Raw genomic sequence first — 24318 nt, 5'->3', positions numbered from 1 at the left:
ATCAAAAAGTTTCCTGACAATAAAAATGCAGTCCACATGGTCTAATGTTATACAGAGGAGTATCTAAATGCCATAAAAGTGTATTCCATTCTCAGCCTATTTCCCTTTAAATGCTCCCTCCTTGCAGGGGTATGAGGCAACATCAGAAACTCAACTAGTGCACCACAGTAATATAAGAGCACAGTTTTCATTAAGACTGATGGAAAAGAAGGTTAAAAGTGATTCTGGTCCCCCCCCCTGAGCTCTGCAGTGTTTTGACTGGGCTCAGTGCACAGCGATGCACACACACATGCTGTGTATTCAGGCTTGTGTGTGTGTGTGTGTGTGTGGTGCTCCAGCATACAGCCCATTCCTGCTCAGTCTGATGCACACAGTGCTCTGACTTGACCTCATGAGCGGCAATGTGATGATTGCGATTGGACACGCTGTCCTAAAAGTTGAACTCCCCTTACTCTAGATTTTTATTTTTTTTAAATAAGCAATGCACAGTCAAACAGAAGAGTCAGCTCTTTATTTTTTGACTAATTTATTTTGATTTATAGATTGAAGTTTTTTTTTATGCTCCGTATGATTTACATGAATACTTGGCCTTTTAAGTTTTGTCTCAGCACTCCATAACGTTTTCACAGCATCAAATATCAGAGCATGTGCAATATAAGCCCAAAAATACAGCAAATCTGTAGTTGTTTGTTCGTCACAAAAATGAATACCTCTCATTCAAATACCTTCTCAGCCAAAATTTACTGTACGTTTTCCAAATTGATCGACACCTGGAATTAAGGTTAAACCTGACATTTCCGTAGCTACATAGGAACCCTGTCTATAAAAAGATGCCTTGTTTCGTCGTCGTCCAACAGTGAATTCTGAAACCACCTATAACTAAATGCAAAGCAAAAGTAGCAAAAAGGTGCCAGACTGACATTGTGTTAATGTAAGCTCCACTCTAGGATACAATCAGTTTCATTCTTTACACATTCACCCAAAGGTGACCTGATGTGTATTTCTATATTTGTATTATTGCTATAAAAAATAAGTCACAAGCACAAGTAGAAAAATAAAAACTAAGACATTCTGGACAGTTTTTTTTCGCCTTCATAAAATATACAAATCGGGAGTGGAGATACATTAAGTGGTTGTCCGAGTCCCTTGTTCAAGTGTAAAGTTTCCCTGTTGGTGAAGACATTAAAGTCAGTACAGTGTGCGTCTGTGTCCCAGTGTTTGGTACTGGCAGTGGTTGATCAGTGGGACAGGCGTTGGCCGTGGCACTTTTTCTCCAGAGTGGAGCTCAGGTTCTCACTGGCACTGCTGCAGGACTCCAGAGCGTCACTGTTCCTGCACATTCACAAAAGACACAGAACAGAACGTACACCGTGACGGGCAGGTTACAGGTTGTTCAACTCTACTTTTATTAACAGGTTGCGCATCGAAACGTGCAGAGGAAAAAAACGGTCCTACTTGGACATGAAGGTGTGAAGCAGCGAGGCGTGGTGCTGGGGGAAGTATTCCTGCTGAACAGCGTGCTCCAAACACAACAGCTGACCTGGGACCAGCGACACCTTTTTCACCTTCCCCTCTCCCTGAAACACGGAACAGAAAAGTAGAAAACTAAAAAGGAACTGCTTTTATATCAAACGAAGACTAGCTTGCTCCTCCCTCCTCCTCATCCCGTCCCCTCCCTTCTGTGCTTCAGCGCACTAAGCCCCCCCCACCCAAATCCTTCTTGTCCATTATTGGGTGAACACTGGAACACAGTTTGTGTATGTTTGCATGGTCCAGGTAAGACCACTTTGTTTTTGTTGCCGTGTGTGGACCCTAGGCTGTCTACAGAGACCGCGGTTTTTTTACAGTGTGTTTGGGGGACTGGCAGCTCGCGGATAGCGAGGAGAGGTTTACTGTGTGTGGCAAAATGTTGTAGCCTAAAAAACGCGTGACATCGCTTAGAGTACCTTTTTAAAGTAACTGTGTGTAGAACACGTGTCAAACTCACGGCCCGCGGGCCAAATCCAGCCCCTCGCTAATTCTGATCTGGCCTGCATATCTAGATTCACAATATATTTTTGGCCCACCTACTTGTGCGCCAAACCAAAAACGTGGGAAACTGTTTTTCAAATTGCAATTACGCGACACTCGAAGCATAATTTGGCAAATTTGCTGCCTTTGAGACTCAGAAATTCCCCCAGAAGTAGAGAGTTAGCATATTCCGGCTGTGAAAGAGCTTGTTGTGAGTCAGCTGTGTGGTAGCCTACTTAGAAAATGTAATCATTGTTTTGCTTGATTTGCTAAATTCTAGGATGGCTTTGGAACTTTTTCAGGGCTTTATGTGGCCCAAACTGTAAGTGAAAAGACATTATGAGACATGCAATAATTGAGTCAAAGATATTTGACTTCTTCGATGAAATAAAAGCATGTCAATAAACTCTACATGTCTGGCCCTTGATGCAATTCTCTTTTTCCACTGTGGCCCTTACTGCAATTGAGTTTGACACCCCTGGTGTAGAACTTTAATGTGATTTGACCGTATTAAAACAACCCTGGTGCCCATTCGTTTTTTTTCTGTGTCAGATTCTTTGGACACACAGGGCTGGGGTTGCCGCAGCGGCACTGTACCTTGAGGATTCCCATCATGACCAGCAGCGTGGAGAGGAAGCAGTACGACTGCAGGGCAGAGCCAGAGAGGAGCTTCTTCAACACAGCGTCTGGGAGACACAGAGACGCAGGTCATGTAATGAGACGGCAGGGGTCTCCGTACGTAAAAGGGGTCAGATCTATCAACTACAGCGTTCAAACCACTAGTGGAACACTTCACAGTAGCGGCATTTGTATTCACCAATAGCTTCAAACACAGCGCTCTTGGTCTCTGGTTCCTCGCTGTACAGAGAGGCGATTTTCAGAAGGACATCAGCGGCCTTGTGTGGGTCAGAAGCATCCACCTGGTGAGAAAGGAGAAGAGTTTGATCCATTCTGTGCACCTAACCCAGCACACATTACATGAAAAAAAAAGGACTGTTAGATCAGATTGTGGGAGGAGCAAACAACTTGCTGGGACACTTCAAATTCACTTCTTTTAAATTCCTACTGTTTGCTGCAGGTTTGTCCTCATCTCTCCCAGCTGAAGGAGCTTCTCTGCAGAGGGGCAGCTGAGGAAAGACATGATCTCTGCCTGAGGGTGGACACAAAGTCACAATCAGAAACACACACACACACACACACACACACACACACACACACACACACACACACACACACACACACACACACACACACACACACACACACACACACACACACACACACACACACACACACACACACACAGCTGAAGAATAATAACTTCAAGCTGACCTGCTGTCTGGTAAATACAAAATCATGAAAATGTACGCGACATGTACTGTATGTTGCATTAATGTTCGCGTCATCTTACTGGGCTCTGAGGTTTTGCAGGACTGTTGTCTTTTCTTGTTATTCCATTTTCCTTCACAATTCCACCGTCGTCCTCGTTGTCTTCATTACAATCGTCACTGGCATCATCATCGTTTTCATGGTCGTCCTCATCTTCCTCACCCTCGTCATCAGGTTCTCCCTCATCATCACTAAAGTGAAGTCAAGAGAACGTTTTTTTCCCCCCTTCAGTAAACATACTTAATTGTTGAATTACCAAGCTGATCTGAGATAAGTTGTGTTTTTATTTTTTGTACTAAAAGAACTAGATAGTGGCTTCAGGAAAGGTTCATTGATTACTTAAAGCTATAGTGCGTAGCTTCTATCGCCCCCATGAGGAATTCTAAGTAATGACAACACTGTCGGCGCGTCACGCAAGCCCTAGGTGATCTTGCACCACCACCCACAGCCAGTCGCTAGTAGCGTTTGTCCAGTCAAATCACACACACAGGACCCAGAGGATTTAAAAAAGCATGGTTTTGGCAATTTAGGAATTCATTTGGCAATGGCTTGAATGTAACGGATATTCATAATGTAAAATAGTCTCACACACACACACACTACCTGAGTGATGCCAGCATGTCTCCTTTGTCCATGTTTTCCATAGCTTCCCTCAAGGCCTCGCAGCCCTCCTCTCCCAGACAGTTACCTGTTAGAGTCACATGGGTTTGGAAAAAAAAAAACGTCTCTCAATTTAACCACAATTTCACAACATTTACTAGTCTGGCTATCACCAGACAAAGCTCAATCTTTTAAGATTGAACATTAGTCTGGGGAGTCTGCTCTGTATTTTCTACTGCACAAGAGGCGTGATCAACGGGCACAGTTCAAATGACTCTGGGCGCAACCAATCAGACCAACGATATCCGGGTGACGTGGCAGCGACAGCGGCATCAACGGGCTGCTGCGCTTCGGTGGCCGCCATAGTTGAACGTAAACAAAAAGCTGCTTGGTCGCTTCTCTTTCGTCATCCTGTTAATCCCGCCAATAGCGCCGCCAGGTGGATTAGCCAGTTTGTGATTGGTTCCCGCAAATTTGTAATGGAAGCAAGATAGAAGAACGTACAGGTTTCCAGCCTGAGCTGCAGGGCGAAATCAAATCGCCGGCAGATCGGGCTGGGTTTACCCAGTCTTGACGTTTACATTTTTTTTATTTCCATCTTTATTTTTAATTTAATTCAATACATACTGTGTACATATACTTATATTGTTTATACCTATACACTTATATTGTTTAATATTCCATTTAGAGAATGTGTGATGTGCACCAACAACACCAAAACAAATTCCTTGTATGTGTTAAAAAACGTACTTGGCAATAAAACCCTTTCTGATTCTGATTACATCACATTTAACAATTTTCCAAGAAGATTCTTTGGAAACCGTCACTTTTCCGTGGTTTTCCCAGCCGTGGGAACCTCTCATGAGACTGCTACTTGTACTTGACCAGTTCTTACCGTTCAGGTCCACCTTCTCCATGTGAGGTTTGTCTGTGACGGCCTGAGCCACCACCAGAGCTGCTGCCTCCGTGATCTCCCCAAATGACAGATTGAGCTCCTGAAGACGAGAAACATAGCAGAGCGCTGTCATTAGCCTGCTGACAAGGCAGACGCACACAAAGGCTGAACTTTGATGGTGAACTTACCTTGAGGATTGGCAGTCCCTCTCTGAGGACAGCAGCGAGGGCGATGGCTCCTTCAGAGCGGACCAGACAGTCTCCAAAGTTGATCACCTGGACGTTCCTCAGGTGCCTCAGAGCCTGCATGGCAGAAACAGTTTGACTCAAACACATACGCTACATGTCTAGGACTACTTATAGGGAATGTGTGAACAAGCCTCACCTGTGCCATTGCCAGCGTGCCCCTCTTGGTGAAGGTATTGTCGTTAAGGTTGAGAAGGCGGAGCTCGGGGTTGTGTCGCATGGCTGAAGCCAACGCCATCACCCCTGCATAGTTGATACCATTCTGGGGCATGTGGACTTCTTCCAGGCTGCCTATCACCTTACATGGACAAACAGAGAGAAGTCTAAGATTTCAAACATACAGTGATACAAAACAGAGCTGCTATTTCTCACAATCTGGACAGCATAAAAGATAAGATTTTTTTGAAACTTGGTTTTATGTTTTTCTCAACTGATAGTAGTTGTTATACAGATATTATTGATGTAAAGTTTCAACAGCATCAAAATAAAAACTTGATTTTTTAGTCAATGCATTAAAGATACTGTCTAGATAAAGATACACTATCAATTTGAGGGTGGTTATTTCCTACCTGAAAGGCTTTAGCCAGGGCACTGGCTCCTTCATTTTCCAGGCGGTTCCTCCCTGCGATGAACACTCTCAGTTTGAGTGGCGCTCCATGCGCTACTGACTGTCTGTGGCACTCAATCAGAGCTTCAGCCAGGATCTACACAAACCATACAGCACTGTTACTGTCTGCACTGGGATGCAAACATGCATTAACCCTTGTGTTGTCAAAACAAGGATTATGTACTTCCGTTTACTTTGCTGAGAATTGCTCTCTAAACCTTGTTTCTTGTAAAGTAAGTAAGTAAAGTTTATTTCTAGAGCACATTTAAACACAGTTTAAGCTGACCAAAATGCTGTACAAACAAGCACTAAGGTGCTGTATTAACCCTTGTTTTGTCCTTCTGGTCACTGGGACACGAAGGACAACACAAGGGTTAAAAACCTGATCTGTGTGGAAACATTTTTGCAGTGGTGGTTTATTGTAAATCTGGAGCGCATTCTTCTTTTCTTCCAGTTTATTTGGGAAGGACAAAAGTACTACTACTTGGGAGGTGCGCGAGAGAGTTAACAGTGTTTGGTCAAACAAACTCACCTTTCCTCCTCCGATCCCCATGCCACAATTGTTGAGCCTCAGCTCCCTTAAGGTGTGGCAGGAAGGGCTCTTCAGCAGCTGCTCGATTCCCTTCACACCATCTGGCCCAAAGGCATTATCGCTCAGGTCCAGCTCGGTTAGCCTGGCCCCTGCACTCATTAATGCACTGCCCAGAGACCTCTGATGGATGCACAGAGAGGCAACATGTGACATAGGCATGTTCTCAGAGTGGATATCAAATAGGGCTCGGCGATATGGAGAAAATCAAATATCACAATATTTTTGACCAAATACCTCTATATCGATACCGCAACGATATTGTAGTGTTGACTATTGGTGCTTTCACAAAATATTTACACAATGAGATTTTTGATAAATAATCATCAGTAATGTGGATATAATGACTAAGTGGGTAAAGGCAAATAATACAACAGTTACAACAGTCTGGTAAGTTCAGAAAATGACATCACTTTACTGTAATGCAGCCTTTAAAACCATGAAGAGACAACACTTATGCCATATTACGATATTCAAAATCTTAGACAATATCTAGTCTCATATCACAATATTGATATAATATCGGGCATATATTACAACACTTCCTCTCAAAACAAATCCTAAAATGCATAAACCAGCGGCTGAAATTCTCACCAGGGCAGTTGGGATTTCAGAGCGTAACCTTCCGGTGAACATGTCGCTCCAATAGCATCTCTGAAAGAAACAAAGAGCTTTAAATGGAAAGAAAACAGTGTGGTGTGTCCTTCTTTGCTAAAGCAATGGGCTTTTATTAAATTATCACAAGTAAGTGTGATAATGTAATATGTGATAACGCCCATGTGTCTTCACTGTGAATGCAAACTATGAACGGAGTACCTGGAGCTGGTCTTTGCTCTCCAGAGCCTTGGCAATGGCCCGGGCTGCATCCACTCCCACAGTGTTCCCCTCCAGGCGCAAAGCTCTCAGACCATGGTACTGCTCTATCTCACAGACCAGCTCCTCCACTGAAATCACAGAGAACAGGTTGTTAGGTCTGAAGAGAAGACAGCCACCGGTCCTCTGGTGTCAGCAGTACACAGTGGCGAATAAAAGGAAGGGGGAAAAAACTAGACCCTCTCTGCTGCCCTGCTCCACATCTGACCTGATTCTGCGTTGTCCAACTTCAGTCCCAGGCCTTTATAGCTTAACTCTCCATCCCCGACGTGGGTCTTGGAAAGCGCATCAGCCAGCTGAGCAATGTCATCTGAGGCCATAATGACTCTATGTTCCAGAAGTCAGACATTAAAGAACAGGATCAGGTTTCCTCAACATATAGCTAGCGTTACATGAGCGGTAGTGCATTAGTTATTACATATGTTCAATGACAGTAGATACATTACAAACAGGTCGTTACAACAGCAGAAGAGCTATCAACAACAGTAAGCTATTTAGCCTCACTGGTGCTAACGTTAGCTAGCAAAAGTGCGCAACATAAGAAACGTTGACACCACTAGCTAATGTTAAACGGACGTGACTGTGAAGTCCGGACTTTACAACGTGTATTTTGTGTTGAATCCGTCATACAGCTCTCACTAGGCATCGAACCTTACCACAAAGAGTAATTTCCAAGGGAAACGATAGGGAACCAGTAGGGAACACACAACACACGCCGCTCTTCCGTGCAGCGCGCCGGTTGCTCAACCATGTGACGTCACGTTGCCCCGGTTTCTTTTTCGTTGATTCTGTTTACGCCAGAGCTAGTGTTTTTACCGCCATCTGCTGTTCGAAGTCCGTCATCATCATCCGCTTGGATTTATTTTATTTTAGTTTACTGGACCTTATTGGATCCAAACCAAACAGTGATGGATGTGCAGAGAACAGACTGTATGATTGCAGAGTAAAATTGTATCAGCAGCTCCTGAGGCAGGTTGAACTTCTTAAACTGGCGCAGGAAGAACGTCCTCTGCTGGGCCTTTTTCCTGATGGTAATGTATTGACATATAAGAACTAAGAGTATAAGTGTATCCTATGAGCTCCATATGATACATCTCGATCAACTAGCTACAACATAAAATGCTGTTTACACATGATTATAATAATATGATTATAATTTACACATATTACACATGATTATAATAATAAGATTATAATAATAATTATAATCCACGGTGTAGCTAACACTTAGCTAGCTAGCTCAACATTATTCAGAAATAGAACATTTTGGTGATTATGCTTTTTCATTTTACTTCTGCATTTTTATTTAGGCGACATTCTAACATTTTGAAAACAGGGGCCTAAAACTGTAATTTCGTATTTGTACACTGTGGTAGTCCTAACGTTACTACTTTTCCCATCACACTGCAAATGAAAACGAAGCCCAACCAGAACAGTGACAGTTTTTGCTGCCCTCTTGTGGCCATACCTCTCCTGGAAACTTGTTGCGATACTGCACTCACCGAAACAGCTAACAGTTAGCTAGCTAGTTAGCAGCCGGTCAGTATCCAACAGCAGCCGTAGCGCAGAGAAACTCGTTCTCCGTCCACATACAAATGACAGGGACACTATACTTACAGATATGCGCCTGGACGTTAACTGACATTTGGCTAGTTGTTCCTGTCTTTTTTTGCCAACGCTCTGTGAAGCTATCTCTGATCTGAAAAGCGCTGCAACTTAGCTAGCTAACTCTCGGTGAGTTGCCGTGCTAACAAGGGCTTTGGCTATTAACTGGGGTTCCACTAGTATTAAATTAAGTTACCGTGTTAACACTAGGGTTACAAGCAGTGTAGCCATAAAACGTTATGTCAGCTCAACAATAGGTAATTGTTTGTAAGCTGTAAATTAAACAATAATTTGCACGTGACTTGAAAGATATATTAATTTATTTAACGTTAGCTAACGTTAAGCTAAAATTCAGTGCTTAGCATTCAGGCTGAGTAAATAGCGTTAGCTGGCTAATCCTAACTACCGGTAGGTAAACCCAGGTAGCGTTAACGTTATCTACACTAGTTAACTCCATTAGTAAGTTGTGTATTTGAACATACGTTTAACGATACTGTCGTTGGCGCTGACCATATGGGAGCTGACCTGCATGTCAGCTAGCTAACGTTATACTTTTCCAAATTGTTATGGCTAACGTTGTAGCTGACGTTCAGATGCCCCCTCCTAAAATTGTCCGCAATGTAACGTAGCTATGTGTCAATAACGTTACTTCTTGGGGAACTGTGTCATCTTCAATATAACTAAATGCTAACGATAACTACCAGCCAGCTTCATCGTTAGCTATCCCGGCTGTTTGTTTACGCAAGTCCGATGATTGCTTAGCGTGTTTTAGTGGCAGGCCTTGGCTTGTCCAGGACGACTGTAAGTAGTTAGCAGGGCTTGCAAAGGTTTTTAATCGCTGCAGAATATAGCCTTATCCATCATGATACTAATGTTATGTGTGGATACGGTATATTGAACGTAGATGTCAAAGCTGTTAATACTGTTGTGCAAGAAGTGTAGTTTTAAACTGTTGCAAGTCAACCTTGTCTTTACCTTCAGGCTATGGATCACGATCGCCAGAAACGAAGAGAGGAAATTCAGAAAGCCATGAGCTTTATCCAGTAAGTGCACAAATAATATTGACTTTTAATGCCTTGTTACAACTAATTAGAGGTATCGTGAGAAAAGTGCACACCCCTTGTATATGGAGAGCAAAGACAGCTTCTTATTTTTTTTGTCCACAGGTCATCATTGCCTTTCCCAGAGCCAGAGAGTTATGAGGTTTGCATTGATCATTTTCATACATTTTTTTCTTTCACTTTTTATCAACAATGTGCTTTCACATTGGCAATACTCACATTTTGTTTTATTATCTCCTGGACATAGATGTAATTAGAGCTCAGACATTGTGATTTATCTTGTCCTAAATTTTCTCTTTCTTTTCTTGTTCCCCTCTTTTTCTTCTCTTTCTGTGTTTTTCTGAACATCTCATATCACCTTCCTATAATTTTTTTTCATGTCAACCTTCTCACTCCCTTCTTCTTTCCTCTTCTTATTCAATCTCTCTTTGACCTTTCTCTACACATTCCCTTCAGGCATTTCTGACCCAGTTGGTGTGTAACTTACTGGATGAGGGCAATTCTTGCTTTAGAGATGGAGACTGTCGTCAGGCGACCCAGCAGTACGGGGAGGGAATCAGCGTTGCCCGCTACGCTCAGGCTGAGGCCCTCGTCATCCCCCACGAGCTGCTCGAGAGCCTATATGTCAACCGGGCCGCTGCCTGCTACCAGACGGTGAGGGGGAAGAGGGGATATGTTACTTGCAGATGCTTATGCGGGGAAAAAATAGAAAACACAGTAGGGAATGTATATTAGTTTGACTTATCATAGATCAATTGCTAGTAAACCAACAAAATATATATATTTTTTTATTATAATAGCCTAATATTCTACATATTTGTGAATTTGGGTACATTTTATGAAACAAAAAATAAGGTTACTGTCTACCGGTGTTCCCCTAGGGCCTCCGTGCTGCCCACACAGCCGCCTTTTCCTGGCTAACGGGGGGCACAGAGCTCCAAAGATCCGTGGATATGGCGGGCTTTACACCAGTAACAACCGCTGAGGCGGGCTTTACACCAATCACAACCACTGAGGCGAGCTTTACACCAATCACAACCGCTGAGGCGGGCTTTACGCGACGACGATAGCGCAGTGACTATGAGCAGCTTTTTGTTTACATTCAACACGAAGGCTACTGAAGCGCAGTGTCACCCGGATCGTTGGTCTGATTAGTTGGACTATCCAATGTGCCCAGAGACATTTGAGCGGCGTCTGTTGGAGACACCCCTTTGGAAATGAACTGTAAATGAACCTTTACCAGACCCGCTCTCAGTTACAACTGAGAAGGGTCTTGTGCCAACCAGGCTACGACAGTATGGTAATAACATCTAAAACACGATTCACTCTGTGTTTTCTGTGTCATGACAAATACTTTGAATGAGTACTTAGTTCCGCTTACAGTTCAGTAGGCAGTTCTTAATGTGGCCCAGGACACATACACCCCCCTCTCCCCAACCGCTCAAGGCAGATGACCATCCACCAAGAGCCAGGGTCTGCCTGAGGTTTCTGCCTGTTTAAAAACAAGTTTTTCCTCGCCACTGTCGCACCAAATGCATGCTCTTGGGGGACTTGTTGGGCCTCAGATTTTAATACCAGCTGGAAACAGTTTTTTTGTTCCTTGTAAAATGGCTCTTAAATTCCATAGCCTTTGCTCTTACTGTATATCTCTGTTTTCTCGATCTCAGAGGGAGTACGAGCGTGGCGTTCAGGACTGTGAAAGTGCACTGTGTGTGTCAGAAGGCAGTCGCAGAGCTTTGTACCGCAAAGCGATCTGCCTGAGAGAGTTGGGACGACTCCGGGAGGCCTACGAGTGTGGAACCAAATGTCTCCTCACTGCACCACACGTACGTCATCAACACTGAAACTATGATTACAAATGACTTTTCCCCACTTGATTTAAAGATGTAGTTTAAAATGAAAGATTACCTCAGGAAATGAGTTAATAGTGATGGTGAGTGCTTTAGTTAATGCAGATTTTGAATAGAATATTTAATTTTAGTATACGTATTAAGTCACGGATAGGATTTATTTAATGACTTAGACTAAACTGTGCTCCTCATTAAAGTTTACTTAAAGCGAATGGTAAGTGGGACTTCTTTTCGTGATTCATCTTCCAGGACAGGCAGGTGAGTGACCTAGCTCAGGATCTGGCCAATAAACTAGGCCTGAAGGGCCGTAAGGCTTATGTCAGCCCACAGACGGAGTCCACAGCCACAGAAGGGGAGAGTCATGGGGAGACTTCCCCACCCACAGGAGAGGTGGGTGCTGTTGTCGCAGTGTAGAGCTACATACTTGGAATGCAATGACTGAATGAGAGGCTAATCATGTCTGTGTTTTTTTTTTTTTTCCTTTCTTTCTTCAGATGTCCTCCAATGGGCTGGAATCCCTGGGGGACATGGGACAAGGTATGACCAACTGGCACGCCCTGAACATGTCTGCTCCTACCCAGACCTCCATCTGTTTCCCATATTAATTTCCTTATCTCCGTTGCTCTTTTCTTCCTTTTTAGCTGACGTGTCCAATGCGCAGTGCATCCCTGCTCCTTTGGCCACACCCATCCCGGTCAGTGATGACCCGGCGACGCCTGTGACTCCATGCACCGACTTGTCAGAGAGCCCCAGCAGCCAGGGCCTGCCTCCCATGCCGTACTCCGTCCCTGTGTCGGAGCACATGGATGAATGCAACAGTGTCCTCAAGGATGAGTTAGACAGTCTGCTGGAGTGCATTCCCAAGAAAGTGAGTGAGGTGAGTGAAGGAGGGAGTTTGAGCCACAACCAACAGGCGCACATCTGTTTTTAGTAGGGGTGACTTCAACTCCCTCTACATGAAGTAATAGGCTCGTTCGAGATGAACTGCGCCTCGCCTGTAAAGTGGACGAGAGCAGGCGGGAGCAGCAGGGGGCGGTGACAACAATCCGCTGTCAAGTTTCCAGCCGATTCCAGCAGCCTTCAGGCTGAACAGAAAGTGACATAAACACTGTCGTCCGATTACGCTTTAATAAAATGTTATCAGACCCATATATCAGCTCCTACACAATCTCCAGTAGTTTTTATTCTGACAGAGTAGCTCTCAAAATGCTCTACATGCGATACGTTGCTGATTTTAATTAACAACAGACTGTAGATGATCCGTAACCTGAACAGATTTAGTCTCTCTGACTTCTAAACGTAACTACCAGCCACACAACATGTGGTTTGTACAGAATAAACTTTTAAATCAGACAAATGGCAGTTAAAATCCCTCCAATTCAAAGTCAATGAAAAGTTTATATCAAATGTCATCATAAATCACACGGACACAAATCTAACCGGCATGCATTGGGCAGCGATCGCCGGTGATCGATTCTGCGCAGACCTGGCTCATCTCGAACCAGCCTAATGTTTCGTCTCTGTTTGTCTCCTGGTCCAGAGTCCAGTCCAGGGTGCTATCCCCACCAACCTCCCCAACACGGCGGTGGGTCTTCGGCCTCCGTACTCCGCCAACCTTCCAGCCCCGTCATCCCAGCTTCACCCAGCCTTCTTCGGCTCCTCCATCAGTGACATGCCCGCTTTGGAGCCCTACTCGCCACTGGCCCAGCGGGACCAGGGCTCCACCCAGGCGCAGGACGCCCTGGGAGGCTTCACCACAGGGGTCACGGATGGAGAAGGAAAGGCAGGAGTCGCCACTGGCGGGCTGGACTCATTGTCTGAGTACACTCTCCCTGGTGAGCAAAGAGTCTATATCTTAATGTGTTTTTATCTCATTTAAAGGTGCTCTGAGTGATGTCACGCTTTTTATAAGCTACAACATTTTTTGTCACATACAGCAAACATCTCCTCACTATCCGCGAGCTGCCTGTCCCCTGAACACACTGTAAAGAAACACGGTTTCTGTAGACAGCCCAGGCTCCACAAATGGCAACAAAAAAACAATCCGTGCCAACCTGCACCACGAAGCATACACAAACAGTGTTTCTACTGCCAATCTCGCAGTCAAATCTTCGCAGAGGCATTATGAGATGAGGATCATGCCGTTTTGGCTATATGGGGCTGCTCAATGTCTGATTTTACATAACTACCTGTTTTCTCAACAACGGTTTGAAAAAATGTATTGACGTGGGAACTAATCGCATGAAAAAAAATGTCCCTGGTGTGTAAAGACCTTTAGGGCCCTATTTTAACGATCTGAAATGAAAGTATCAAACGTGAAACGCAAGTAGCTTTGTGGGCGGATCTCGGGCGCTGTTGCTATTATACCGGCGGGATAAATGACTCTTGCGCCCGACGCAAATCTAAAATGGGTCGGTCTGAAGTTGGTGTGGTTTGGGCGTAACGTGCAATAAACCAATCAGAGCGTCATCTCACATTCCCTTTAAGAGCAGGCGCGCTTGTTCCATGGCGGATTGCTATTATGACGGCAGATATGCCTGGCGCACGCCAGCGGGAGCTGTCCGGGATGCGGCAAAGTATAAATGCCCGTGATCAGAGGTGTCAAAAGTATTCACATTCATTACTCAAGTAGAAGTATAGATACTAGGGTTTGAAAAGACTTCTGTTGAAGTATCAACTCAAGCTTTTACTCAAGTAAAAGTGTAAAAGTACTGGTTTCAAAACTACTTAAAGTATAAAAGTAAAAGTAATGTAAGTGGGGGAAAAAATGCCATTAAGGACAAAAGCTTAGCCCCCACAGGGGCCTATAGTGCACTACCCCACCTCCACAAAATAAAAGGAAGCACCTTGTTCAATTGTATTTGTCTGTTCAAAAATATAAAATAATAAAAAGTTGATCTTAAAAAAAAAAGTAGCACAAGGCGACATTAAAGAACGGCTTGTGTATTGCTAAGGCCACAGGGTCAAAATTGTATTATTTATTAAAAATGTAATAACAATAACTTATTTCTGTGTTTTTCAGACAACAGCAGCTACAGTCTGGTGTTACAATCCTCTACAGTGAAATACAGACACACTTTTACACACTTTTTTTTAGCTGTCAACATTTTAACCGTGTTTACTCCAGCTGCTAGCTAACGGTATGCTAACGTTACCTGCTGTCGAATGTGGTGTTGACTAGCGTCCCGTGCAGCGATGTTTCAGTTCCCTCTAACGTCCGTTTTCAGAGCATCAGAGAGAAGCGCAGTCATTTATGTGGCACCTAAATAAGGCACCGAAATCCGCGTTGCTATTCGGTCATTACGGCACCGGTGCCGTATTAGCACCGGGTCTGTTCAGGTGCAATGGATCTCGTACAAACCAATAGGATGTCGGAATGGTATATGTTTATACTTCTCATCCAACCACAATCAAATTCACTATCTGGATGGAGCGATTTAATCTGGATAGTTTTTTTTTTTTTTTTTGTGTGTGTGTGTTTTTTTTGAATGAAAACAAGCCAAACTGAAATAGGAGTAACGAGGCTATTTTTAAAATGTAAGGAGTAGAAAGTACAGGTAATTGCGTGAAAATGTAAGGAGTAGAAGTAAAAAGTCTGCTGTAAAATAATTACTCCAGTAAAGTATAGATACCTACAATTTCTACTTAAGTAAAGTAACAAAGTATTTGTACTTCGTTACTTGACGCCTTTGCCCGTGATGTTGCTGCGGTCTCTCGGGCGCATCTTCTCAAGTCTGGAGAGGATTGCTGCAGCCATGGAGCATGGGAATCCAAACGCACCATCTGCTCCTTTTTGTGCCCCTTCCTCCTCCCCCCACTCCATCACCATCCACCCGCTCCACCAGGAGCGCATCATCGGCATTACCACTCCCGAACCCTCAAGTGTCCAATCCCGCCGTAGTTCAACATCACGTCTCCTTAAGTCCTCTAATATTTCCTCATTTATGTCATCAACACATCCATGATTCATGGAAATGTTGTGTAAAACACAACAAGCCACAAAGAATGCTGCGACTTTTTGAGGATTGTATTGTGAAGTGCCTCCTGTCCTATCCAAACACCTGAAGCGCATTTTCAATAATATTTTTCCTTGTAATTATGTATGGTTTGCAAAAATGGGAACTGCTGCGTCCGTGTAGATGAGAGAAGCAAAGTGTATGCGCGTTGTGCACACGCTACATTATGGCCAAGCATGCGCTCCTAAAATAGCATCTGAATAACACGCTACTGACTTTAGACTAGCGCCACTGACTTTAGACCAGGTTTTTCCTGGTCTTTGGCGGAATTGTTTTCTGAAACTGCAAAATAGCACCAGGGAATGTTTGCGCCTGAACACTCCTCCTCTTTTCGCTGATCCGCCCCCGGGAGCTCAAATTCTTTCTCTAATTTACCGACGTGCGTCTGTGGAGGGAAAGGTCCGCTGTGCGTCGGTTGCAAAATAGGAATGATACATGCGTCGGTGTACAAAGTCAATTGCGCTGAGTGCAAGATAGGGCCCTTAGTGTACCTATAATTTATAAATAAAAAAAGTGTATATAGACCTTTTAGCTTTGCACACAGTGCTGTTGTTTACTGAAATTATTTTTTTAATGATAAGCATGCCTATAATGTAATTTTTTCTTTCTGTACACACATTTTGTTAGCTTGCTCTTGCTTAGTTACTAGAGCAGAGTTCCTAGGGCGTTGGCTTTAACGTGAGATGTGCGTCAGCAGCAGCCAGTGTGAGTCGGCATCATTACAATATGGGATCTGACCGCAGTGTGTGTCCTTGTGTCTGTGGTCTTCAGGGGGACGAGTGTGCCACAGCTTCATCCCTGGAATGCGCAACCACAGTGCTGTACATGCAGTGAGTAACGCACACAATTACATCATCTCTTGCAGTACAAACTGCTTTTACATTGTACTGTAAATGGTGCTGGTTTTGTATTAACTAGCAGCCATTTCTGACCATAACCATGGATCATAACTGCCGCTAATTAGCCTTTCTTTCTTCTTCAGAATGGTCCAGCAGGAACCAACCTGTCTCTGCTCTCCAGGAATCCTCTGGCAGCCACACATGAGTTTCGGCAGGCCTGTCATGCCTGTTACAGCCGAATAGGTTGGTTCATTTTGCAGACTTTCTCTTACTAGCCTTTGACCAGCTACTGTTGTCCCTCCTTTTTGACAAATGTTTACAGTGGGATGTTATAGCATTTAAAGATGCACCGATAAACCGGCTGGTGACCATAATTGGCCGGTTTTCACGTGCTCTGCCTTGACCGGCGACTGGCAGGTCAGTCTGACATATGCCGATTTCGTGCCGGTCAATGCTACAATTAACTGACAACATAAGTTATATGAATTACAGTTCTCAAGGACGCACATGGACACGACAGCACAGTCTCTCTTTCCTTTCTCTCAACTTTTCCGCCGTATGTCGCGTGTACCCGCTCGCGGTGTGAAGCGCGTGTCCGCGCTATTCTCGCACATATAGGGAACCTCGTGAATTAACCTGCAACATGTCAGCTGTTTGGAAATTCTTCAGCGTGTGTGCAGAAGATAACAAGTTTGCAATATGCAACACCTGCAAGGAAAAAGTAGGGCATGGAGGGACGACACCAAAAACCCAAATCACATTTTTTTGTTGGATATTGGATGTGAAAAAAAGAAAATGGTTCTAACATTGCACTCTAGATGTGTGTGAATTTCCCACACCAGGAGTAATTTATATAGTTCTATTTTATAGTGATCCATTATCTGTTCAAAAAATGTTCTATGTTCTGTGCAAAATGTTCTATTAAAGAAAAGATGGAATCGGCTAAAATCGGTATCGGCTGGCCTAACTCGAAGAAAATCGGAAATCGGAATCGGCCTAGAAAGTTGTAATCGGTGCATCTCAAATAGCACCAACTGTGTGCATTATATGTGAAATATCTAATCGTTGTTTTCAAGGGATGTTTAATCATTATGAATACAACAATTGAATACAGAATGTATCTCCTCTAAAATAGTGAAGATTAGTAGCAACATCCTCCTCGGCAAAATAATCTCACTGACCTGTACAATGGATAAGTGATTTAAAAAAATAAAACTAAATCCAGTGTCAGTCAGTGTCCATTCCCTTTACTCCGAGTTTCAGCTACTCCCCTCTGGTTCCCGCTTCAGATTTTCTCCAGTCATGGGATGATGAAATGTTCGTATAGCAATTCTGGTTGCTAAGATCTTTTTATTGGTTGGATTTTTTTTTTTTTTCTTGTTTTTTTAGGGCATTAGGGTCTGTTTTAGTCTTATTGATTTTACTGGTTTAGATTTGGAGTGATGGTTTTAGTTGCTGCCCAGATTTTATTCAGATTTTATTAGTGATTGATTATGGTTAAATAGATGTCTGTATTTATTTATCTGGATTTAACTTGTATTGTACTGGCACTTAATGATGGGAATAGTATTTTTTTTTTTTTTTGTATGAAATAAAATCAAACCAACTTTTACATGATGTAAATGTGTGGTTGTATTCCATGTGCTTATTATTCAGTGCCTGACTTCATGTGGATCACCTTCTTTTGTTCTCTTTATGTTGTGCTGTGTGTCTAATTGTCTGCACCACAAATTCGATTAAAGGCATTTATCAGCCTCTGTTACTGCCCAGGTGGAATTGCAACATCAGTCACAGAATGTATCACATCTTACAAAAGTGCTTACTTGTTTTACAGGATCATTTAACCTTCTCTTTCCTTCTCTGGCTCACAGGTCCACGAGTGATGGACTACAAGTATCAGCCGGAGGCAGCACACCGCTGCAAAAGGGATGTGCTGCTGTGCCGCCTCAAAAACACAGATGACCCCACTTGGAAGAGGATCCGGCCACGGCCTGCACGGAACAATTTCCTGGGGGCATTTGTACTCTGTAAAGGTATGTATAAATTACTAATACAACAATTGAATATCTGTTGAAGGTGGTAAAATCTATTTTGGAAATGGCCCCAACAGCCAAATTGATTTGAAATATTGCAAAAGTTCTATAATAACTTACTCTTTCTTGGTCCTACAGAGGTGCAGGAGCGTCAGGAGTGCCAGTATGGGGAGAACTGTACGTTTGCTTACTGCCAGGAGGAGATTGACGTGTGGACCCAGGAGAGGAAGGGCGCACTGAGCCGAGAGCTGCTGTTCGATCCGCTGGGCAGCACAGAGAGACGGGCGCTTAGCGTCACCAGACTGCTGCAGCTCCACATGGGCATGTTCATGTTCCTCTGTGAGGTGGGACCACAGTCTCTTCAAACATTCACCTTTTGGAGCATTTGAACAAGACCATGACTTCTATGCATCTCTCTCCTCCTTTCAACAGGAATGTTTTGACAGCAAGCCTCGCATCATTAGCAAGCGCAGCAAAGAAAACTTAGCAGTCTGCTCAAACCTCACAGCTCGACACCCGTTCGACGACAACAAGTGAGTGGAAAGGAGTTTCTGTCTTTGTTTTGCTCAAGAAAGTGTCAGTTTGGTTAGGTTTAATACCAGTGCGATGAAACTCTGTCTGTTGGCTTGTAAACAATTCTATGATCTATCGGCTGCAGGTGCCTGGTGCACGTGGTGAGGTCAGCCAACGTGCGCTACAGTAAGGTGCGTCCCCTGCACCCTCTCTGCCAGTTTGACGTGTGTCGCCACGAGGTTCGCTACGGCTGCCAGCGGGAGGACAGCTGCTCCTTTGCTCACTCCGTCATAGAGCTCAAATGCTGGGTCCTGCAGCAGGATACTGGTGGGTAGAACACACACAACAGTTGTCTTTTCAATTTGTCGAAAAATATTGCGAATGAAATGAAAACATTTAACCTCTGAACTAGGGCTGCACAATTAATCAAATTTTAATCACGATCACGATTTTGGCTTCCCACGATCAAATTCACGTGATCGAGCGATATTTAAAATGATTCAATCCGTTCATAGAATGCTCTGTATCAAAGTTTTTTTTCTTTTTTCAAAGCTCCGTAAACCATTGTCTGATCACGTGCCTCCATGAGCCAATCGGAGTTGTTCCCTGCACCGCGCAGCTTAGTTTCTAGATGTAGACAGTCACAGAGGACAGAGTAACGTGAGGAAAATTCCACAACAGATAGCAGTCGGTCATAAGTCAGTCCCGAGGTTTACCAGTTTACCAGTAAACAGCATTTGACCAGTGCTAGTTTGTGTCTGTTAGCTCATATCTTTAGCGGCAGACAGTTGTACGTCCTGCTGTTGGAATCCTCTGTAGTGATATACAGTCACACTACACTGTTTAGCTGTCAGCATTTTAGCCGTGTTTAATCCAGTTACTACTGTAGCTAATGGTAGGCTAACGTTACCTGCTGTGTAACGTGTTATTAGTGTTTACTAGCGTGACATGCAGCAATGTTTCTGTTGCCTCTAACGTCTGTTTTGGAGCATCAGAGCGCAACACAGACATTTAAGTGGCACCGTAATCCGCGTTGCTATTTTGTCCGGTAGATACCGGGCACCGGTGCACTGGATTTTAATGTGCACCGTTAACGTGAACAGAAAATTGCGTTGCCTGTATCTTTTCACGACAAATGCGCATGTGTGGAAAATAGTCCCATAACAGCTGAAATGGCAAACTGCTTCATAGCATCCTTCAGCAAAGGAGGAATGTAGCACAATATCAATGTGAAAGCAGTTATAATTGGCCTGTGTGACAATAAAATTGGTTAAATTAAATGTTTTGGTTAAAATCAACAAATAATCGTGAAAATTAATCGTGATCTCAATATTGATCAAAATAATCGTGATTATCATTTTGGCCTTAATCGTGCAGCCCTACTCTTAACGGTAGCAAAATGTAATCTAGTACATAATGTTGCTGTGGTTAATAATAAAGGTCTGCCATATTGCTAATACTGAAATAATGTCTTGCCAAATGCATGCTGTGTTTGACTAAGAAAACAGTATCTATGAAAGTAAGTAAAGGGTCAAAGAGCTGCTCCCTAATGTTTCCTTCAGGTATCACCCACGAAGAGATGGTGCAGGAGTCCAAGAGGCACTGGCAAAGGCTGGAGCAGAACGCACAGAAGCAGCAGAAGGTGAGACAGGTTTCCCCCTGTACTGCAGCTGGAGTTGCTTCAAATTGACTGTGTTAGCCCTGGTGTGGTGAGGACATTTACATACATCTTCTGATACACGTGACATGCAAGCCAGTTCCTTTCACCTGAGAAGGAACTTCACCTGTAGAACATAATGAGCACGGAAGTTCATGCCATCCCCCTGGACCCTACTTAACCAATCTTATGTATGTGTGTAAAATAAACTTAAATGTTGTCTGGGGATTTTATAAAATTTTGGCTAAACGGGTAACGAAAAAATGTCTTATTAATATTAACTTCTAATTTTTCTCTTTCTGTGTGTTTCAGCCTATCCATGTCCCCCATCCGAGCAGCAGCATACACGCAGGAGGAGTAGGGGGAATGGGAGGTGGGGGCGGAGGAGTAGGGGGAGATGGCATCAGTGGGGGTGGTGTGGGCCCAGTGGGTGGATTGGGGGTGGGAGGGTTAGGAGCAGGGGTGGGAAGAGGGCGTCCCCTCAACCTGAAAATGAAGTTTGTGTGCGGCCAGTGCTGGAGAGAAGGACAGGTCAACGAGCCCGACAAGAACCTCAAGTACTGCACTGCCAAAGCACGGCATAGGTGAGGCCTGTCTCACGCATTATACATGCACGCACCAGCATTTGTGTCCCATGGGGCAATATGACACAGTGTTTTCAAATCTGATCTTTAAGGCTGATTGTCAATGGGGCAGTTCACATGTCACGGACTTTAATTTGTGTGTTAAGGACGTATAATCATCTGCTGCCATTATAACGCTGGTTGTTACAGTAGCAGCCCAGTTGTATGCCAAAGGATGAAATTAAATATTTACGTGCACTACCGCGTATATGCACATGGTAGTTTGAGCCCTGTTTATGTGTTGTTTTTATTTATTTTTTATTTTGGCTCTCTTGTCTCCTTAGCTGGACAAAGGAGCGTCGAGTCCTGCTGGTGAAATCATTTGAGAAGAAGAAGTGGGTAGTTGTTCGGCCTCTGCCCTTCTCCCGCACGTATCCACAGCAATATGACGTGAGTCCTTATACACTCGATTCTCTTCAGCAGCCCTCCACCCCTCTCACATGCAGAGTACAGTTGTCTCTGTTTTATAACCTGGGGGACAGGTGGTGTTGTAAATATCCTTACCCCAGCATCTTATTATTCTTTAGCTGCCAGTGTGGGTTTGACCGTGTTTTCATGTTGACACCATCAGCTGTGTTAAATGCCACAGTAATTGTAGGATTACCATATTCTACTTATTAGACAAACTCATTTTAAGCCATTTTAAACTGTCAGTATATCAGGAATTGTAACACTTATTTTCCAAAACCGTTAATCGTGGCCTATAATGGACATAAATGACAACAACAAAGTGACATTTTCACAATTTAGAAGTACATTTTAATTAAATCCAGTGGAGGAAGTCTGTTACAATGCTGTCGGCCTCACTGTAACACTTTATTTTATGCCTCTGTGTCATCCAGATGTGTGTGCATGTGATGAAGCAGAAGAAGTGCCACTATATTGGGAACTGCTCATTTGCTCACAGTCTGGAGGAGAGGGATGTTTGGACATACATGAAGAACAACAGCTGTAAGCTCCTGAGATTTTCATTATACAAATCAGTAGTGGTGTGTTTAGCTCTAAATTTAACCATGTTACTCCTCAAATCAGATTTTCTTTTAATCCTTTTGCCCACCACTACACGTCACGATAAATTACATTGACTTTTGAAGTGCATAACACGCTGCATCAGAAGTTACTGAGGTTTTCTTCTCTTCTTTCTCACCGTCACTCCTCTGCAGTGAGAGACATGCAACAGATGTACGAACTGTGGCTGCAGCTGACCAATCAGAGTAGACGTACGGATAGCTCTACTGTGACCCCGCCCCCAGAGGACAAGCAGGTCACCATAACAGCAGATTACACAGAAAGCATGGTGAGTGCTTATAACACTTTCATCAGCGATTTAACCTGCCCCTCCCCTCTTTTCAGTGGTAGAGTATCATGTGTATATTGCACATTACTTTTCTCCACTGATGTGTCAGTAAGAATCTGATGGTATTGATTTAAAAGTATTTTTATTTTATATTAGTGGTTAGGTTTAGGCATGAGCAGTGGGGATTGCTTAGGGTAGGAATACCAGAATACAAGCCAATCGGAGGCAGAATTAGGCGGGCCACAAGTAACCAGCCATTTTGGAAAATGGCTGCCAAGGTCATAATAATACTAATCTGAAGTGGCCCAATATCCAAATCTCTTCTAAATATATTGAAATATATGTGACAAATTTTGGTGCTTTTATCACAAAATGAACAATAGGTTAGTAATGTATAAGATTCTGCCTTGTAACTTAAGAGGTTAGTGGAAGCTAACTCTGGCTTGTTGCTTGCATTATTACAGTACAGATGAATCAGAAGAAATTCAGAAAAAGAACAAACAATTTGCGTATAGAACCTTCTATTTAAAGGGCTTGGAGACCTTTTTCATGTAAGTTTTATAGTAGCTGACTGCTTCCTTGTTAGCTTAGTAGACATGATTGTTGGGAAGTTTGACAGAAGAGCAGTGTTGATGTGTATTGTTTCAGGGAGGCCGGCGGTTGTCAGATGGGGATAATCTCTGAGTGTTGCTGCGGTGACTAGAGGCAGCTGATCGCCGCTGAGCTGCAGACAGAGAGACAGGCCTGCCACACCAGCTACAACTAAACAGTCTGTCATCTCGCCAGTCTGACCTCCTCTAACATCTTTCCAGCTGTGTGAGAGCACTAGGACACCCAGCCCCATATATATATTTATATATATATATACACCCACACACACACAAACATTTCAGCACAGCACATGATACACAAATCACAGGCACCGCTTAACACGAAGAGAGAGCTTTGTAAGTGAAAATACAGGACTGGGCTTTAGTGTTACCTGCAGTTACACTCTTTAGCAGATTATACCGCAGAAATTCCACAGACAACTAGTTTTGCTCTGACTAAAATGATCAACTAGTATTCCCTAGTGCTCTTTGGACTGTATATCCGTGTTCACCAGGCACCACTTTTGTTTGTTAGTTTTCTTTTTTCGAAACCACAAGCACTGAAACAATTCATGGGTGGGCGCGCTGGTCGCAGCTCTTAAATTTAGCTCGGTGATAATTTAAAACAGAATTAAAGCCCGGTACTCCTACGCTTAAAGTTGTAATTTTAACTTTGGAGTGTCAAGTCCACAGTGCTGTTGATGGCAATGGAGACTAAAGAAACAAAGTATTGTTTAAAAAACTAAAAAAGAGGTTCTTGGTGGACACTCTTCGTTAAGCTGCGTGACAACCAAATTCTACTCTCCTTCCCATGGGAATATTGCGAGAGGGTCAAAATAACTTTCTGGAGATTAATAATTTGTAGCGCAATTTCTTTTTTTTTTTAGAAGGGTAGTTGTACTTGCTTGTTATGTTGTCTGCCATATTGGTAGAACACTATGAATGTAATGCCTGCATGGGCCTTTAAAACTATGAAATTAGTCATTTAAAACGTTGCTGTGGTTGTGGAATGTATGCAAGTATACT

The 24318-nt window shown here is 43.4% G+C and overlaps 2 protein-coding genes across 8 annotated transcripts; one reads left to right on the top strand and one right to left on the bottom strand.

The window, feature by feature from the left end:
• Nucleotides 1-492: 492 nt before the first annotated feature.
• On the bottom strand, nt 493-7982 carry rangap1b (Ran GTPase activating protein 1b). Its single transcript, XM_039788222.1, has 16 exons — nt 7865-7982; nt 7417-7535; nt 7152-7279; nt 6930-6989; nt 6279-6458; nt 5709-5843; nt 5279-5437; nt 5083-5196; nt 4895-4994; nt 4003-4087; nt 3422-3590; nt 3077-3160; nt 2828-2930; nt 2608-2696; nt 1456-1577; nt 493-1332 (listed from the first exon to the last, which is right to left on the bottom strand). The coding sequence occupies exons 2-16, from the start codon at nt 7526-7528 to the stop codon at nt 1239-1241; spliced, it is 1734 nt and encodes a 577-aa protein (XP_039644156.1). The 5' UTR covers nt 7529-7535; nt 7865-7982; the 3' UTR covers nt 493-1238.
• Nucleotides 7983-8120: 138 nt separating this feature from the next.
• On the top strand, nt 8121-24035 carry zc3h7bb (zinc finger CCCH-type containing 7Bb). Of its 7 annotated transcripts, none has more exons than XM_039788220.1 (21): nt 8121-8239; nt 9795-9856; nt 9980-10016; nt 10331-10528; nt 11542-11700; nt 11974-12114; nt 12219-12261; nt 12366-12592; nt 13265-13559; nt 16512-16570; nt 16723-16822; nt 18451-18612; nt 18751-18956; nt 19045-19145; nt 19271-19452; nt 20688-20767; nt 21095-21366; nt 21690-21795; nt 22248-22356; nt 22569-22702; nt 23351-24035. In XM_039788220.1, exons 1-21 carry the CDS (start codon nt 8237-8239, stop codon nt 23384-23386), a joined length of 2712 nt encoding a protein of 903 aa, XP_039644154.1. In that variant the 5' UTR covers nt 8121-8236; the 3' UTR covers nt 23387-24035. The 7 variants fall into 7 exon arrangements, with proteins under 7 accessions (XP_039644154.1, XP_039644149.1, XP_039644155.1 ...); XM_039788215.1 differs by having other exon boundaries at nt 12366-12601; XM_039788217.1 differs by lacking the exon at nt 8121-8239 and adding an exon at nt 8673-8939 and having other exon boundaries at nt 9794-9856; nt 12366-12601.
• The last annotated feature ends 283 nt before the right edge of the window (nt 24036-24318 follow it).

This window comes from Perca fluviatilis, chromosome 21 (assembly GCF_010015445.1).
Source record: "Perca fluviatilis chromosome 21, GENO_Pfluv_1.0, whole genome shotgun sequence".
Classification (NCBI taxonomy): Eukaryota; Metazoa; Chordata; class Actinopteri; order Perciformes; family Percidae; genus Perca; species Perca fluviatilis.
Note: the sequence above shows the minus strand (reverse complement) of the source record. Positions and strands in the feature narration are given on the sequence as shown.

Bases quoted from the DNA above. Each gene is read 5' to 3' on its own strand.
- zc3h7bb (XM_039788215.1), top strand. The intron at 18,613-18,750 runs GTATGTATAAAT...TTGGTCCTACAG, and splicing joins GGCATTTGTACTCTGTAAAG to AGGTGCAGGAGCGTCAGGAG. The intron at 22,703-23,350 runs GTGAGTGCTTAT...GTATTGTTTCAG, and splicing joins CAGATTACACAGAAAGCATG to GGAGGCCGGCGGTTGTCAGA.
- rangap1b (XM_039788222.1), bottom strand. From the start codon at position 7,528: ATGGCCTCAGATGACATTGCTCAGCTGGCTGATGCGCTTTCCAAGACC. The intron at 6,990-7,151 runs GTACTCCGTTCA...TGTTTCTTTCAG, and splicing joins AGAGCAAAGACCAGCTCCAG to AGATGCTATTGGAGCGACAT. The intron at 5,197-5,278 runs GTGAGGCTTGTT...TCTGCCATGCAG, and splicing joins GCACGCTGGCAATGGCACAG to GCTCTGAGGCACCTGAGGAA.